The following is an 18,050-nucleotide window of genomic DNA, read 5'->3' on the forward strand; positions in this document are numbered from 1 at the left end:
GTGATTTTTTCGGTGATTTTGTGTCATTTTTTGTTCATTTTGTGTCTTTTTTTAGTAATTTTGTGTCTTTTTTCAGTCATTTTGTCTTTTTTCAGTCATTTTGTCTTTTTTTGTCATTTTTCTGTCTTTATTGTGATTTTGTTGGGTTTTTTAGTCATTTTCTGTCTTTTTTTGGTCATTTTGGTCACCCCTGCTGCAAGATTTTTACTCCAAACACTTCTGCAAACACACTGACTCCATACCTTGAGGTCTAATAATTAACCCTTTCAGAAATAAGGCTAGTAGAAGTCAGTGTGTGTCCCCTAAAGGACAGTCTACATTAAAGGACCCCCAGGGCTAGTTATTGGACCCCAATTATACAATATGTACCTTTTTACCCTCAAAAAAGTACATGGTTGTGTTCTGAAGCCAATATAAAGGGTGCAGCTCCAGCTGTAGCGTGGAGGGAACGGCCCCGGGGACGAACAGTTTTACCCCTCAAGTTTCAAATTCAACCGATTTCTGACAGCAAAAAGAATATTTTTCAGTGTGTGTGTGTGTGTTTGTGCCAGCTGTGTGTGCAGCAGTGTATTCTAATGAGGCAGCAGGTGACACAGCGAGGGGAGAACAATCTGAATGATTGTTTTTGAATGATGTTTTCTGATCGAGGCAGTTCACAAAATACTGACCGGGGAGCCTGTTTCTCTACCCAAATGTATGAGCAAAAACTGTGAAAAACTGGCTTGTTCACTTTAAGGTTTTTGCTGCTAAGCTTCCTCTCATGTACCAATGAGATAACCAATAATTTAACATTTCTTAAGTTCATAAACTTTAGTTTATGCATTTAATTTTCCATATAGCTCTGACCCAAACCAATCTAATGCACTAATTTGTCTAATTTTTCTGGTAAAGTCCATCAAAAAAACGTCAGAAAAACAGACTTTGATTTCTATAGAGTTGCCAACTAATACGAATTACAAGCTTTTACATAATGTGTCAAATGAGATGTGAATACATGTAAATATATCAAATACTTTTCTCAGGTCTCATCTTTAAAGGTCATCTGCTGTATGTCTTTAAACATTTTGATCCGTCTTGTACTTCACTGCAAACAAAATGTGTCTAAAAACCAGATGAAACACTAAATCTGAGGGAAATGATCTTGCTGCATGGACAGATAATTTACCTTGACAAGATTTATTAAATTAACATTACTAAATCTCGAAATAAGATTAAGACACCCCTTTTTTGCAGTGTAATGAAAAAAAGTTGAGGACCCAGAACGGAACCCAGTGGAACACCATAAAATAAGATCTTCATCCATTTTGACATTTTTAGCACTAACAATTAGTATTGTTTTACATCTCAAAGATAATTTTACGTGACAAGATTTTTTAAATTAACATCATTAAATCTAGAAATAAGCATAATGAACGCTTAAAATAAGAAATTAACTCTTAAAACAAGATAAATTATCTAACACTTCTAAATCTAAAGTTTTTTTTATCTCGGTAAGAACCAAATAATCATCAGGTCACTCTGCTCGGGCCAGTTCATCACTGCTGGCAGCTTTAATTTGATCTCTTTTGTACATTTTTTGTCTTTTTTGGTCTAAAAATAAGATGTTAAAAGACACAAAATAAACAAAAAACGACACAAAAAAAGACACAAAAAGACTTAAAATGACCAAAAAAGAAACAAAAGACATAAAACCACAAAAAAAGAAACAAAAGGGTTTTTTTTATTTTGGTAAGAACCAAATAATCATCAGGTCACTCTGCTCGGGCCAGTTCATCACTGCTGGCAGCTTTAATTTATCTGGTTTTAAGAGTTAATTTCTTATATTAAGTGTTCAACATGCTTATTTCTAGATTCAATAATCTTAATCTAATAAATCTTGTCAAGGTAAATTATCTGTCCATGCAGCAAGATCATTTCCCTCAGATGTACTGTTTTATCTGGTTTTTAGACTAAACACCTTTTTTGCAGTGTCTACAATGTATCCAAACATAAAACCTGCAGGACGAGTCACTTTATCAGTTTTTTGTAATTTTGTGTCTTTTGTTACAACCATGGTGCCAGTGTATTTTACAGTGGAGTCATTTATTTAAAAAAAAACCTGTAAAAACAAAACAAAACACTGTTTTGGCTGAAATATACATTCATGGTGTTTCATTGTTACTGAAACTGAATTAACCCATTCATCATTTTACGTCTTTTACTGTCATGGTTTAGCAGTTTTTCACCCTAAATTTTTAAAGTGATTTTGTGGTGGAATGCGTGTTTGAGAAGGATTATTCCTCCCCATGGCTCCTCCTGATCACATCGTTTGCTGCTGCTACAACGAGTCGGGAGGACATTAATTCAGGGTTTTTCCAAAACATATTTAAGATTTAAAGAGGCAAACTAAATGTGTGGCAGAGGTCCTCGTGCCAACAGTCTGTCGGAGGACTGACTGGGGATCGTGGTGCAGCCACAGATCTGAAGCCAGTCTGACACATCTGTCATCATGATAGCAGATGGGCCTGAGGTCGTAGCACAGCTGACCTGAGATCAGCCCTGGACCACAACACACACCTTCAGGGACCACTGACTCCAGTCTGACACTCACTCACACACACACACACACACACACACTGCAAAAACTGACATCTAAGTAAGATGAAATATCTTAGATCTACGGGATATATGCTTATATTTGTCTGAAAATTTTGCATTGAAATGAATGGGACAGCCGACAAAAAATGAGCGAAAAAGAACAAAAATTGGAGATTTTTAAACGTCTACTTCTCCGGCATAATTTCACCTAGAGACTCCATTTAAACTTTAAACAGTAGACACAAGTCTTGTGTATCGGTGTATTAATCCACGTTTCGATAGGTCATATAGTTTTTTTATCAAGCCCTGTTCAATGACCATGATCATTTTTGGAGAAATTCTGAGATTATAATGGGTGTGTATTGCACGGAATGTTCGTGTCACAGTGTGTGACATCATCGCCAGAGTGTAGAGGGAGAGAAGAAACTGCCAAAAAATACAATTTGAAAACTGCGCTCCAGGCCGCAAATTCCACTCTACAGAAATAATTTATACATAGAAACGTAGGAAAATTAGTCTTCTCCCTCACAATCCTCTGGTAAAGCTGTCAGAGTTATAGTTTGGGCGTAGGACGCACAGATGATCCACCAACACCACCAACAGCCTCATTGGCTCCCATATTAAAAACGCAGGAAGATATTTGAAAAAGGGAGATGGAACAGTTTTTTTAGATCGCTCTAACAAAGCTATTTTTTAATTTTTCTTAAAAAAAAAAACATATGTAGACGTTCAGGAAGAACTCAGGATGCTCAAAGTGAAGTCGGATCAATGATAGGTATTATGGTTTTGCCAAAAATGCTTTCTGTTCGAGGCCAGAAATTCCAGTCTGTCCACCTCTGTTACGGAACATTGGCAGTTGGTGGCAGTTAATTCTGTTGATTGCTCTGCTCTGATTGGTCGACCACAAAGCCTTTGATGCTTTGATGTGATCACAGTTACAGATACACGCACGCAAACTCCTCCAAATACACATGTTTCACACACACACACACACACACAGATAGGCAGATAATTTTGCTACTTTTAAGCAAAATACACCTAATTTTTGTACTTTTTTCCCTTGTTTTGAAGAGCTGACTTTTTGCAGTGTGTACAGCACTCAATCTAACGCCATCACACACACACACACACACACACACACACACACACACACACACACACACACACACACACATTTTTAGGTTAAAGGTCATAGGTTGCGGTATAAATAAATACTTGTATAGGAATGCTTGTTGTAGGTGTGCTCCTTGTATATTATATAGTATCATAACATTACTAGTATTAATTGTTATAAATCTCATCATAGTGTACACACACCGGCAGTAGCCCCTGTGGCCCTTTTACAATTTCCCCAGAGGAAATTTTCTAGTTATTAGTTAGAATACACTAATTCTAAGGTATTTGTGGGTTCATTGAGATTAGATATTTTACTTGTTTTGGAAAGTCTTGACAAGACAAATGTTCTTGTTCCATTGGCAGATAATTTTGCTACTTTTAAGCAAAATACACCTAATTTTTGTACTTTTTTCCCTTGTTTTGAAGAGCTGACTTTTTGCAGTGTGTACAGCACTCAATCTAACGCCATCACACACACACACACACACACACACACACACACAAACAGCCACAGAAGCAGAAGCCAACACACCATCTGCCGTCCCTGTGTTTGAGTTCCAAATCCCAGTTATCAACAAAACACACAGAAGACCTCCAAACTAGCCCCTTGGATACAGCATTCCCTTTGAGAAGAACACACACACACACACACACAAACACACACACACACACACACACACACACACACATGGATCAGATGGAGGCAGGTTGGGATGCAGTCCAGGTAAAGTTGCTCACTTTTCATTAAAAATGACAGAGGAAGGTGGATGGATTTCCTCACTTCTTTCACCAAGTTGGATCACCTCACACACTCCTAATCCTCTTCATCTCTCTCTCTCTCTCTCTCTCTCTCTCTCTCTCTCTCTCTCTCTCTCTCTCTCTCTCTCTCTGACCTGGGAAGATCGTCCTTCCTATTTCGAGCTGTTTTTATAAGCATCATGAAAGCAGGTTTATGATGCTCATTTCTCGAGCCTCATTGCTCTTCATAGACGTCATCGTCTGTCACTGGAGATCAATAAGATAAGACTCTCTCTCTCTCTCTCTCTCTCTCTCTCTCTCTCTCTCTCTCTCTCTCTCTCTGTCTCTCTCTCTGTCTGTCTCTCTCTCTCTCTCTCCCCCCTGCAGTGCTGTGGGATCATCAGTAATAGGTATGTTTGCATCGTGAGATAGCCTACACCTTCAAACACCTGACACCTGTGTGTGTGTGTGTGTGTGTGTGTGTGTGTGTGTGTGTGTGTGTGTGTGTGCGTGTGTGTTCGTTCAGGTCGTGCTCAACCAGAACCGAACAACCGAACAAAAAACAACTGACAAAAAAATGAGAAATAAATAACTAGAATTAAGCAAATACATGCTCGAAACAAGTGAGGTTGTCTGCCAGTGCAGTAAGTACATTTTTAATAAATATTTTTTTAAATATCTAGGCACTGGAAAAACAATGATGTCTTAAAATAAATCCAAAAATACTTATTTTGAGCAATTATGGCTTGAAAAGCCCGACTGTAGTAACATTAAAATAAGCCAGAAATACTTGAAACGAGCATGTTTTTTTCCTCATTTCAGTATCTGTGGGTAGATACTGGTGGTAGAAAATGCTTTTGAAATATCATTTAAACTCCATGCAACTAAAACTCTCAACTGGAGCCAATATTTTAGGTAAAAACTCACCATATTCACCAGTTGAATAGATTGAAAAGCATGAAAAAGCTCACAATGTCAATCCTAAAAACAAGTCTTTACACCAGACTGAAACCCCTGTGAAGAGGTTATTCAATTGTTTTGTTACACAAAGACACATGTTCTTAAAATAAGCACATAAAGCTATGGTCAGTAGGTAAATTATACTCAAAACAAGATAATTAAGATACTATTGTTGGATAGAAGAAGAAAATATGCAGGTCTATGCCTCTTAGTGTCAAAGACCAATAGAAGATTTGTGTAATTTTCTACACTGAAATGTAACTTTTCAGCTTCATGCGCCGCTGAGCATTTTTCATAGGAATGAACAGGCCACTGAGTCCATAATGGAGGAAACTATCAGCTCTGTTGATACTATATCTAACCTTTGAGACACGACTTGTGAATGAAACGTTGGAGCTTATTGGGAAATCAGTGACGAGCAGTAAGAACATTTTCTTTTCCTTTTCCAAAGCTCCTTCCAGTCCCATTTGTTCACCAACTGGTCCATTCAGTCACTCTGTCACCAGGCGTCTGAGAGTTCACACATTCATTTTAGTGTGTGAGTTTGTGGTGAGACCACACAGAACCAAAATAACCCCGAACAATCCTACTGATGTCATCGTGTCCCTCACACGGTCTAATGGAAGCTGCTGCATCATGGAGAATGTGGAATATGTCGTTTTTAGAGCTTGCTGCAAAATACGACTGATCATGTAACTATTTTATCATGTTGAATAGGAAGCTGTTGGTACGGGACTTAGAATGTGGTGTAACGAAGTTAAATTATAAGTTAATAAGAGTCCTGCTGCTGTCAGCTGAACTCTAAAGTTTTGGCTTTTCTAGAAGTTTCCACGTCCAATTAAACGTGTCAACTCTTTTTCAGCAAAGGTTAAAACCACCTCAACCAAGTCTAACATGATTTTACTGACGTTTTTGCAACGACAGGACTTTTTTCAAATTTTGCACTTTTTTGCAATTTTTTGTGGGTTTTTATGTGTTTTGTGTAATTTTTTTGTTTTTGTGTTTTTTGTGCGTTTTTTGTACGTTTTTGTGTTTTTTGTAATTTTTTTGTTTTTTATGTGTGTTTTTGTAATTTTTTTGTGGTTTCTGTGTTCTTTGTGTATTTTTTGTTATTTTTTGTGTTTTTTGTTATTTTTTATGTTTTTTGTGTCTTTATGTGTTTTTGCAATTTGTGTTTTTTGTGTATTTTTTGTGTTTTTTGTCAATTTTTTGTGTGTTTTTTATTTGTGTTTTTTGTAATTTCTTGGTGATTTCTGTTTTTTTTGTGTATTTTTATGTGTTTTTGTTATTTTTTTAATGTTTTTTTGTGCACTTTTATGTGTGTTTTGGGGTATTTTTTGTGTTTTTCAGTTTTGTATTTTTTTTTTTCGTTTTGTGGGTTTTTTGTGTGGTTTTCATGTGGTTTTTTTTGTATTTTTTGTGTAATTTCTGTATGTTTTTGTGTTTCTTGTCATTTTATTGTGTTTTTTATGTGTTTTGGTGTGTGTTTTTGGTGTGTTTTTGTGTTCAAAATGGAAAATAATAATAATAATAATAATAGGGTTAACTGAAAAATAACAGCATTAACTTTTGGTGTCACAGAAAGAGATGGACAGTCTCCTGGGTCAAAGTCTTGTGTTTTTTAACCCCTCCATCCCCCAGACCTCCTCCCTTCGTGGACTTTCTGAGTCTTTATACTCTGTTTCCTGACTTCCTCCTTTGCTGTCCCCATAGCAACCGCTATGTTTTCACTTTTGTCACACCAGCGAGCTGAGACGGGACTGACTAGTTACTGGATAAAGGCGTGTCTCAGGCTAACACACTCAAACTTCCACAAATACAGATACGCATTAATTCCCACCCTGAGCATTGACAGTAAAGTCTTCTGATTCTGATCTGATTCTGATTAATGGTTGTTACCAAACAACAAATGTTGTATGAGTCATAAAAAGCTGCTCCTGCTGACTCACACTCATGTCGGTTATCTATGAATTATAGTGCATTAACTTTCATTAGTATAAGAACAAACAGTGGATGACGACAGCCTGCTTCGTGCTAACAGAGTCCTAATGGTTTAACCATTAACTCTCTCTGTTTGTGTGAGTCTCTAACACTAAACTGCTACTTCCATAGAGCCATTGTTCATTATTATTATTACTGTCATGGTTTCCAAAAGAAAAATGCTCTGAGAGTTTAATGTGTCTGAGCTTTAGCCATCTGCCAGAGGATAAACGTGTGTTACACTGATCACTTTTTAAATCCTTGACAGGAAATCAGTCAAACTGGAAGTTTTTTCCAAAGTTGTCAGGCTGAATTTGGGGAGAAATGTGTTTAAAATGATGCACAAGACTCAAAACACAGACTGTGTGTGTGTGGGACAGTGTGGAATAAGCATGTTTTGATGCATAAATGTTAATTTTTCATCTATAATATTCATCCAATCCAATGTAATATTTATTTTTTAGGTATTAACAGTTTAAAACTCCAAACTCAGCTAATCTGCTTCATGTGGAGGTGCAGCCTGATCCTGTTTGATTGACAGATGATTCAAATGTTGTTAAATTCTGATTGGTGCATGAGAATATGTGGCACAACAGAAAAAAACAGAGAGAAGACTTCCAGGAAAACACCACAGAATATAATCTCAAACTTTTTCATTTGCATAAATGTCTGATAGGTAACGATCAATAATCTCTAATGAGGAAACACGACGATGATTGAGCCTGAAGACTCATTTATATATCTGCAGTACGACAAACTGGCTGTTTTAGACAAAATGCTGCATTAACCCTCGAGGCACCTCAGGGACCAAAAATGGACATTCTGCCTTTTTTATGTTTTTGATTCTCAATATTTCATTATGTCAGTTTAAAGGCTAATTGTATGAAATTTGGCCAGGAGTCGTTTTTTATTATACATTTTTTTTAATTCCATGATCCCGGCTGTAATAACCCTTGAGAAAATCAGGGGTTCTTATGACAAAAAGGGCATAAATACATAGAAAATGAAAAAATTATATATGTTTCTTTTTATCTATGGTTAGTTCAGAAGCTGCTAAAAGGTTTGATGCGGTGAAAGTGAAAAAAAATATTTATATATCACATTTTTCTGACACTTATATGAGAGGGACCATTTTGGGTCCCGAATAGTCAAAGTGTGAGTTTTTTTAATAAACTCTCATAGCTCCAAAAATAATAATGCAAAAAAAATCAACATTGTTATCAACTATTGATCTAGTCAATGCTGTAATAACCTCACCCCAAATATTCCACTTTGCACCTTATTTTTTTTAAATATTGCATATTTTGTGTTTTTTGCCCTTGAGAAAATCAGGGTTTCTTATGACAAAAAGGGCATAAAATACATAAAAAAAAGAAAAAATATAAACATTTTTTAAAACAATGGTTAGGTTAGAAGCTGCAAAAAGGTTTGATGTGTTGAAAGTGAAAAAAATATATATATATATATTATATTTTTATGACACTTGTATGAGAGGGACCATTTTGGGTCCCGAAGAGTTAATTTTAAAGAGGTCTCGAGGGTTAAATGAGTGCAAACAGAACATTTCCTTCATATGCAGCTTCACATTAAAAGTAAAACACAAGTTGACTTTTATTTTGAAATAGTCCCAGCAGATGAAATGTGTTTCTGACTGGGCTTGACATCCATTATTGTCTTCAAAATTTGGCTACAAAACAAGGCAACTGTCACTTTCAGCATTTTTTGACAGCAGATCAGATCGGCTGCTACGGCAACTTCTCAACAAAGTAACCAGCTACTTTCACTATCAAAGACTGGTGCTGTGTGCAGCATTAAATCACATCAAATTTGGCCACAGAATGATGGAAAAAGGCCAATTTTTGCCTTACTGTAGTAAAAAACACCATGTTATGTTACCACCAGACTGTGTCGCCAAATTAACCCGGACTGAAACTTTAAGGATTGACACTTCAAAGAACCAATCTTGTTAAATAGTATTTATAATAGTATTGTATGTAGGAACCCAGTGGAGACCAAAACTCTGGGAGGAATAACACGGAAGAAACGGAAGAAGGAGAATAATAAGTCCGCTGAATAACAATTAGTGTGCTTTTGCCAGCAAGCACACAGAACTAGATTTCTTCCAGAACACAGATATCTGTTGATAGAGGTTAGTAGGACTCATGGAGACGGTTTTTAATGGGGATCAGAAGGGAAAACCTGTACATTAAGGGGCCATGATAGAAGGAAAAACCATCATCAGTGTTTTGATTGGTCAATACTACTCAGACAACAAACACAAACTAGAACATTTGTAAAGAAATTTTGAGTGTGCTTGCCTCTGGACAGTGATTATCACCCGGAAATTATCAGGGTACAATTTGAACTGTTTTCAAAATCTTTTTTTTAATGTGCAACTGGCTTGGAAAGCACATTGAAACTGCTAAATTAATTAAACCACGGAAAAAACGGAAGAAGAACAAGCCCGGTGAATAACAATTGTTTTTTTGTGTGCTTGCTTTTGCCAGCAAGCACACAAAACTAGATTTCTTCCACTACACAGATATCTGCTGATAGAGGTTAGAACAGGGGTCTCAAACTCAAATTACCTGGGGGGCCGCTGGAGGCAGTATCAAAATGAACAAAAAACACCCCAAATGACTGAAAAAAAAACACTAAATGACTTCAAAAAGACAAAAAATTACCAAAAAAAAAAAAAAAGACACAAAATTATTTTTTTCAAAAACACAAAATTACCCCCCAAAACTAAAAATTACCCAAAAAAAAAAACACAAAATGACCAAGAAAGACAAAAAATGACAGAAAAAAACTAAATTACTTAAAAAAGAAACAAAATGACCAAAAAAAGACACAGAATTACCAAAAAAAGTAATTAAAGGGACCTTCCACACACAACACGGTAAAGTGCCATTCATAGAAAACTCACATTAAACTTTCATATCAAGGTGGGGGCCACAAAAGGGCCACACGAGGCCACACGAGGGCCACAATCGGCCTGCGGGCCGCCAGTTTGAGCCCCCTGGGTTATAAGGACTCTTTAATAGATTTAATAGATTTAATAGAAGGGAAACCTGAACGTTAAAGAGCCTCGATAGAAGGAAGAATGTCCATTTCCCTTTGGGTAGTTTCCCTCCAGAGGATCAGTATCAGTTCAGGTCTCCAGGTAAAATGAGCCCTGACACACACCCTCCACCTCTAAACACACACACACACACACACACACCTGGCCGCGCGGCGATAAGACGCCAACCAGCGGCGCTCTAAATGTGTTTGCACACCGGCGTCGGTTGACTGCACTTCCTCATTGAACGACTTGAACAATTTATTCTGACGCGCCACTGAATCCGAGAGGGAATTTAGATTGAGATTGAAAAAAAAAACGGAAAATCAGACGGGACCTGAACGCCTCGGGGGAGAGGGGAGGAGGGGGGAGGGGGGGGAGTAGATATATGAGCTGTCAATCAACATTACAGTGTCACTACAAGCTGGACAATCATTAAAACATAATGAACACAGCAGCAACACAGCAGCTCTCATAGAGACTCTGTGGGGGAATTTCATTAGTCCAGTCAGATATATGATCATATATATATGATCAGATATATGATCATATATATGATCCACTGGATCACAACCCTAAATGTGTAAGATAAGATCAGATAGAACTCTATTAATCCTGAAGGAATCCAAAACTAATCCAAAAACAATCACAATGTAGCATAATATAAGAAAAACAATGAACAAAATAGGTTACGATCACAATATGTCATATAAATTTAAAAAAATATATATAGTGTCTAAGGAATAAAGTGAAACAAATAAAAATAAAACATTTTTTAAAAAGCTTCTTTTAAATAAAAGCTTGTCTTTTTTACTTGTAGTTTTTATTAACCTTTAAATATAATTCAAATAACAAAAAATAAAAATAAAAAAGTGAAAAATTATGAAAAAATTTGATGAAAAACATGTATAAACATATATATTTGTTATTGTTTGTAATATTAATATTTATTTATATGTATATATATATACACACACACACACACACACACACACATATATATATATATATATATATATATGTGTGTGTGTTACAATAACAATGTATAATATTAATATAAATATAACTATATAAAAATAAAAAATTGTGTCTAAGGTGTAAAGTGAAACAAATGAATAAAACAAAAAACAACTAATAAATAAAAAAGCAAAAAATAGGAAAAACAATGAACAAAATAGGTAACAATAACAATAGATAATATTAGTATAAACATAACATTATAAAATAAATAAATAAATAGAATAAATAAATAAAGTGCCCAAGAAGTAAAGTGAAATAAATTAATGAATAAAAAATTTTAAAAAAATAAATAAAACAAAAATACCTGTGGTTTTTATTTTTAACTTTAAATATAATTCAAGTGAAAATAACAAAACATGTAAAAATAAATAAATAAATAAAAGTGTGATGATTCAAATCAAATCAAACTGACTTTGACATCGTAACCAGTGAAGCAAACTGGTCTAGATCTGAGTCTGTTGGCCCAGTTTCTCTTATTGCAGCATGACATCATTGCTGTGTGTATAGTGGTAAATAATGTCAGTTTTTCTATATATTTACAGTAAAAACTCCTCTGTAAACAACATTTTAGTCAACAGTTACTCAGCAATAACAGGTGGAAGCTCTCTGCTCTGCCCGAGACTAAAGGAGAGCATCATAGTGAAACTGAATGCAGCATAATAATAATAATAATTTTATCTCGACTATCTTGTTTTCATAATCCTTATGTCCATAATGTGATTGATTGCCCAGCTCTGGTAGAAATAATGATTTGATAAAACACATCCACAGTGTGTTCAGGAGGAAAATAAACACACAAATATGCTTTGAATCATAATCAGAATTTAAATGTAACCTTACATGTAACCGGGTAAGGTTCCTCACAAACACACTGACACATAATGTAAGATACGTAACAAAAAACACACTTATTTTAACCAAAATCACATCTTTTCATAACCCTAACCAAGTTCTTCTGTTGCCTAAACCTAATCAGCTGTTTGTGTTTATTACTGTCTGTTCTGTTTCTGTATGAAGACGTGTTGATCTCCTGCCACCAGTAGGAAACAACCTATTAAATGGGTTGGTTGGTTTGGTAGATGTGCCTCTGTATAGTGACCCGTACAAACATCTGTAATGTATAGAAAACTAACTGTTCACACCTGTCCATGACTCTCAACACACTCTCGGTCATATAACACATTAAAATGTCTGTTTTCAGGCCCCACTACGAGCCTCTATGGTGCTATTAACAACGAAGAAGTCCTCTAGATCAGTAGTTCTCAACCTTTTTGAGTCGCGACCCCCAATTTAACAGAGACTCCTTGTAAAGAAATGACTTGCTACTTTGGGATTTGTCAGAAAAGACACAAAATTACCCCAAAAAGAATCAAATTGGCCACAAAATGATCAAAAAAAGACACAAAATGACCAAAAAAGTATATAAAATTAAGCAGAAAAGGACTCAAATTTACCAAAAAATGACCACAAAAAGACACAAAATGACCAAAAAAAGGTAACAAAATGACCAAAAGAGACACAAATTGACCACAAACAATCAAAAAAAGACACAAAATTACCAAAAAAAGACATGAAATGACCAAAAAAGACTAAAACACATTAACACATGAACACATTAACACAGTGGAGACAGAGCTGACTTCCAGAATGATTTGGCGACCCCCAGAAATCATCTCGGGACCCCAATTAGGTTGAGAACAGCTTCTCTAAGAGTTTGTTTATGGTGTTGTAAAGGCGTCCCTTTTTTCTTTCCTTTTCTTTACATTTACAAGCCCTTTGGTGGCCACACACACTAACACACTAACACACTAACCCTGAACAATACACACAAAGAGACAAAGGAACACACTCTCACCCAGCAGAGGTTCACTCATCACTCGGGTTGCCAACTGTCCCTTGAAAAAAGGAATCGCCCCATTTTTAAAAGCCAACAAAAGGAGTAAATCAAATTGTTATCAGCTCACCAACTCCACTTCATCTTTCAAGAACAAACAGGGCCTAGTTGTTATTTTGTATTAAAGTAAATTGCTGGACAATAATTTGTTTTCCGTGTATTCATGTCACACAAAATATGCATCTAATTCAATTCAGGTTCGAGTCAAATCGTTAAAAAATCATTTCACTCACAAAAAAGGGGCTAAAACATTTCACCACGCCAGGATGGCTGAAGGCGATCAGGTCGGCCGGCCAGCGAGGGGTCCCTTATTTATTTTACGGGGAGTTGGCAACCTTAGTCATCACAAAGGAATAAAGAGACATAAATAGGGATGCTTCCACTACCGGCAATACCCAGAATGAGGCGGTTCTCACTCACCAAAACGCCCCTAATTTGAATACGAGCCATCCTGAGGGTCTTTTGTCTGGACTTTTTTCGTCCCTGTAGAAGAGCAGGGTCGTTTTTCTCCCCTGAAAAAAGCCTGGTTGCTGATTGGATAGAACACTAAGCAGGATGTGACGTAGTACTCTACACAACAACAACATGCGACATTTGTAAAAACCGGTGACGCAGTGTTGCTAACTTAGCCACTTTGTTGCTGTATTTAGCGACTTTTCAGACCCCCTTAGAGACTATTTTTCAAAAAAGCGACTGGCGACAAATCCAGCGACTTTTTCTGGTGTTATTGGAGACTTTTGGAGACTCGTTCTTACTCTTCTTAAGAATGAGTCGAAGCGGTCCAGTCCTCCTGCAGCAGTCTCTCCCAGCTGCAGAGCCAGAGGGGATGTTAACCCCTTATCGTCCAGTCTGCAAATTGCTAACAGGCTGACAGCTAGCTCTGTAGCAGTACAGTGTGTATGTGCTAACAGGCTAACAGTTAGCTCTGTAGCAGTACAGTGTGTATGAGCTAACAGGCTGACAGTTAGATCTGTAGCAGTACAGTGTGTATGTGCTAACAGGCTAACAGTTAGCTCTGTAGCAGTACAGTGTGTATGTGCTGCTGCTGCAGGAGGTGTTCACTTAGCGATCTCTGTTTGTTTACAACAAGCACCAGACACTAAAAACTGTTCCTATTGTTTGTTTAAAAGTAGTGCAATAAAAATACAGATGTTTTCCCTAACATGATGAATAATCGTGATTAATAATCGTGAATACTGAGCAAAATAGTCGTGAGTATCATTTTGGCCTTAATCGTGCAGCCCTACGCCAACATGTCATCTTTGTCTTGCATGTTTTGCTAATTTTGAAAAAGTCTCACAATGCAAACTCTGTGCACAGTTAGTGATGCTGGTTAATTCACCATCACAATGTTTATGATCAGTGGAGACTCTGTGCATAATTAGCCATGCTGGTTTGTTTATGACCAGCTGCTGACGTTGTGCACAGTTAGCGACGACGGCCACAGTTGAGTCTCCCGTGTTTAATCCGTCGCGTATGTGACGTCAAGGAAACTGTCGCTAAGAGATTACGCAACAATCAAAAAACCAAACGTCACCTCCAGAGTCTCTAAATCCCTCTGGAGCCTTTTGTTGTCATGGAGACACGCAGTAAGCGGACATTAAAGAGGGCGTGGCCTCAGACTTTCCCCCTAGTGGAAACATGACTCACGTCAAAACATTCCATGTATTAAAAAATGTAAGAAAGGTTTGAATGTACATTTGGTTTGAGATTTTGAACTTTTTCAGAAAAGTGTATGTCCATGTCCAAGTCCATGGCATTAAAAAATACCTGTAACTCAAACCATGCACATTCTCATATATATTATATCTATTATATATATTTTTTTGTATCCATGAAAGAAGAATGGAAGCATCATCAAACCGTCTCTGATGACTCTATCAGGGTGGATGGTCCTCGTTAAAAACAATCAATGAAAAACAAAACGAAGAGGAAAAAGAGGTAGACCAAAAACAACAACTGGGGCTTCTATACAGAACATTTTCTGTCGATAGGTATTAATAAATAAAAAGTCCAACTTGATAGAAATGTTCTCTAAAGGTTCTTTATTTACAATAATAAGAAAAATATCTGTGGAGCTGTAAAACAGATGTTTAAGGATGGATACGCTGTCGACACGATGAGGGAAAAATCACTTATAAAATCTTAAAAATTACACTCCGGTGTCACTTTGTCTTTAGATACACGCAAACAAAAGAAAACTACAGCTCCTGTTATTAATAATTCATACTTTTTCTTAGATTGAGCTTCTGAAATACACCTGAAATCATTAAAACTCACTGAAGGTTTCACATTCAGTCTCTGCAGAGGATGAATTCTGGTTTTTTTAGAGATTATTTGCAAAATCAGATATCTCCGTTATCCATCTATCAATATCGGTCAAACTGATATTCACTGGTTGTGTTGTACGATATCTCAAATATCTTTAAATACTTCCCAAACCATGCATTTTTATTGTGCACTATAGGGAAAATCAATATCATAATATCATATAATAACATATATTGTTTTTAAAGTATGCATGGCTTTTATCTATTCTTTCAAATGAAAATGCAAATAAACGATAGATAGATAGATAGATAGATAGATAGATAGATAGATAGATTATCAGATAGATTGATATTTTATGTTTTTTTATCATCAAATAGGACAAAGCAATGCATCAATAATTGCATTATTGCAAAACTAGAAACTGATTTTAAAATCAGCTCACTTTAAAACGTTTTCTAACCAAAACAAAATAAAAAATCTAATGAATTCATGGAGCTTTTTAAAGTGCATGAGGCAGATTAAATGTATTAGAGGCGGACGGTGTGATGAGGTCTGACACCTCCAGCATGCTCTAAAGTTTGTGTGCAGGCTGGAGCTGAAGGGCGTAGCCTAGTGGCGCTTTGGATGCAAAAAGGAGCTGAGAGCACATTTATTTATTGTCTGTTGAACTAATAAGAGCTCCACACAGGAGCGCAGCCACACACACACACACACACACACACACACACACACACACAAAAAGAATTACTGGCATAAAATATACTCGAGGATTTGTGTAGTCTGTTAGAAACATTTTTTTAATCTGTTTTTTACTCTGCTGAAAAGTTGAGAGTGAAAACACACTTCTTCTTTCCATCCTGTGGCTCCAAAAAGCGTGAAATTGACCAAACGAGCCACAAAAATGCGCCTGAGACTAGATAATAAATAGAGAAATATGTCTCTTTAGTTTGTGTCTCCACACTGTCTAACTTCCAGCAGCATCCAGACACATTCTGGGCTTTTCACCACAAAGATATCCACTTTCTCTTTATTCTAATAGTTAAATAAAGCACGTACCTGTGAAGAAAAGCGCCAGCAAAATCCCGGGGAGAATCATGTTTGCCGTGGCGGGACACCGGGGCTCGAACCGGGGTTTGGGACCGGACTTGGTGCGTTCTCGGCTGGTCCAGCAGCACCGCTGTGCGCCCCAGCATGCACCGCACACACACACACACGCACACAACACACACACTATCCCACTATCCGCTCCTTTTGTTTCTTCCTCCTGCAACCGTAAAGTTTGAAATCCTCAGTAGAAGGAGCAGGAGGCTCGGAGGAGACGCGGCGGAGCAAAGTGCGCGCCTCGGAGTGCGTCAGAGTGGAGGAGGTGATCCAGCTCCACACCGCGCCGTGCACCGTGGACCAGTCTGCGTGGACCAGTGTGCGTGGACCAGGGTGCGTGCTAGTGGACGGGGGGAACGTTAAGCGTGTCCGGGCTGCAGCTGTGCCCGCGGACAGTCATCACGACGCGGCTCCGCTGCTGAGGAGGTCCCGGTACATTCTGCGATCATGATGCTGACAGGCGGAGGAGGAGGCGCGGGTTATTAACTGGAGATATCCCTCCTCCTCCTCCTCCTCCTCCTCCTCCTCAGATCATCATCATCAGTACCATCACCTTTACGGGCAGTACGGGATGAAAATAGGCCCAAACTGAGGTCATTAAGTGGCTTTTTAGTGGCTTTTGAGACAATAATTATTCCCACTTTTATTGTGAAAACCTCCTATATTTTCTGTTGGTGATAATTAAGTGATAATAAGCAAGATTAGTCTCTTTACTCTTAGGGTAATAGTGCCTATATGGTATTTCTCCATAAATTTTATATGAAAATGTTGGGTATTTTCAAAAGTTTTTTAAAGGTTTTGTACTATTCCTTGATTTATGGTAATTAAAAGTGTCTATTATGGTTATTTTTCATGCAATTTGACAGTGTTTTACTGTAATTTCTACAAATATTTTTTTTTTTACAGTGAATAATTATTCCCACTTTTATTGTGAAAACCTCCAATATTTTGTATTGCTGATAATTAAGTGATAATAATCAAGAGTAGTCTCTTTATTTTTAGGGTAATTGTGTCCTTGTGACAATATGGTATTTCTCCATGAATGTTATATGATTTTTAAAAATATTTTTACAGTAAAACTGTGTGTTTTCAAAAGTTTTGTACTATTCCTTGATTTACGGTAAATAAAGTCTATATCATGGTGATATGCTATTTCTCCAAATGTTTTTTTTTACAGTGCCCTTGGTTAATTGAAAACGGTTTCAGCTGGTAATCTAGTGTGTTTTCAGCCCTTTGTTGATCAGAGAGCTCCATCTAGTGGAGTCAGAAAATAAAGACAATGGTTCATGAAGCTTCATTGGCACATCACTAGTTAAAAGCACCATGTTTCCT

The 18,050-nt window shown here is 36.9% G+C and overlaps 1 protein-coding gene across 1 annotated transcript in view; it reads right to left on the reverse strand.

The window, feature by feature from the left end:
- The window catches only part of LOC131982392 (GDNF family receptor alpha-4-like), a 66,571-nt gene extending 49,374 nt beyond the window's left edge, over positions 1-17,197 (reverse strand). Inside the window, exon 1 of the mRNA XM_059347021.1 lies at positions 16,674-17,197. Coding sequence (XP_059203004.1) covers positions 16,674-16,713 — 40 coding nt within the window. The 5' untranslated portion in view covers positions 16,714-17,197. The remainder of the gene's footprint in view (positions 1-16,673) is intronic.
- Positions 17,198-18,050: the final 853 nt, after the last annotated feature.

Source organism: Centropristis striata, chromosome 12 (assembly GCF_030273125.1).
Source record: "Centropristis striata isolate RG_2023a ecotype Rhode Island chromosome 12, C.striata_1.0, whole genome shotgun sequence".
NCBI lineage: Eukaryota > Metazoa > Chordata > Actinopteri > Perciformes > Serranidae > Centropristis > Centropristis striata.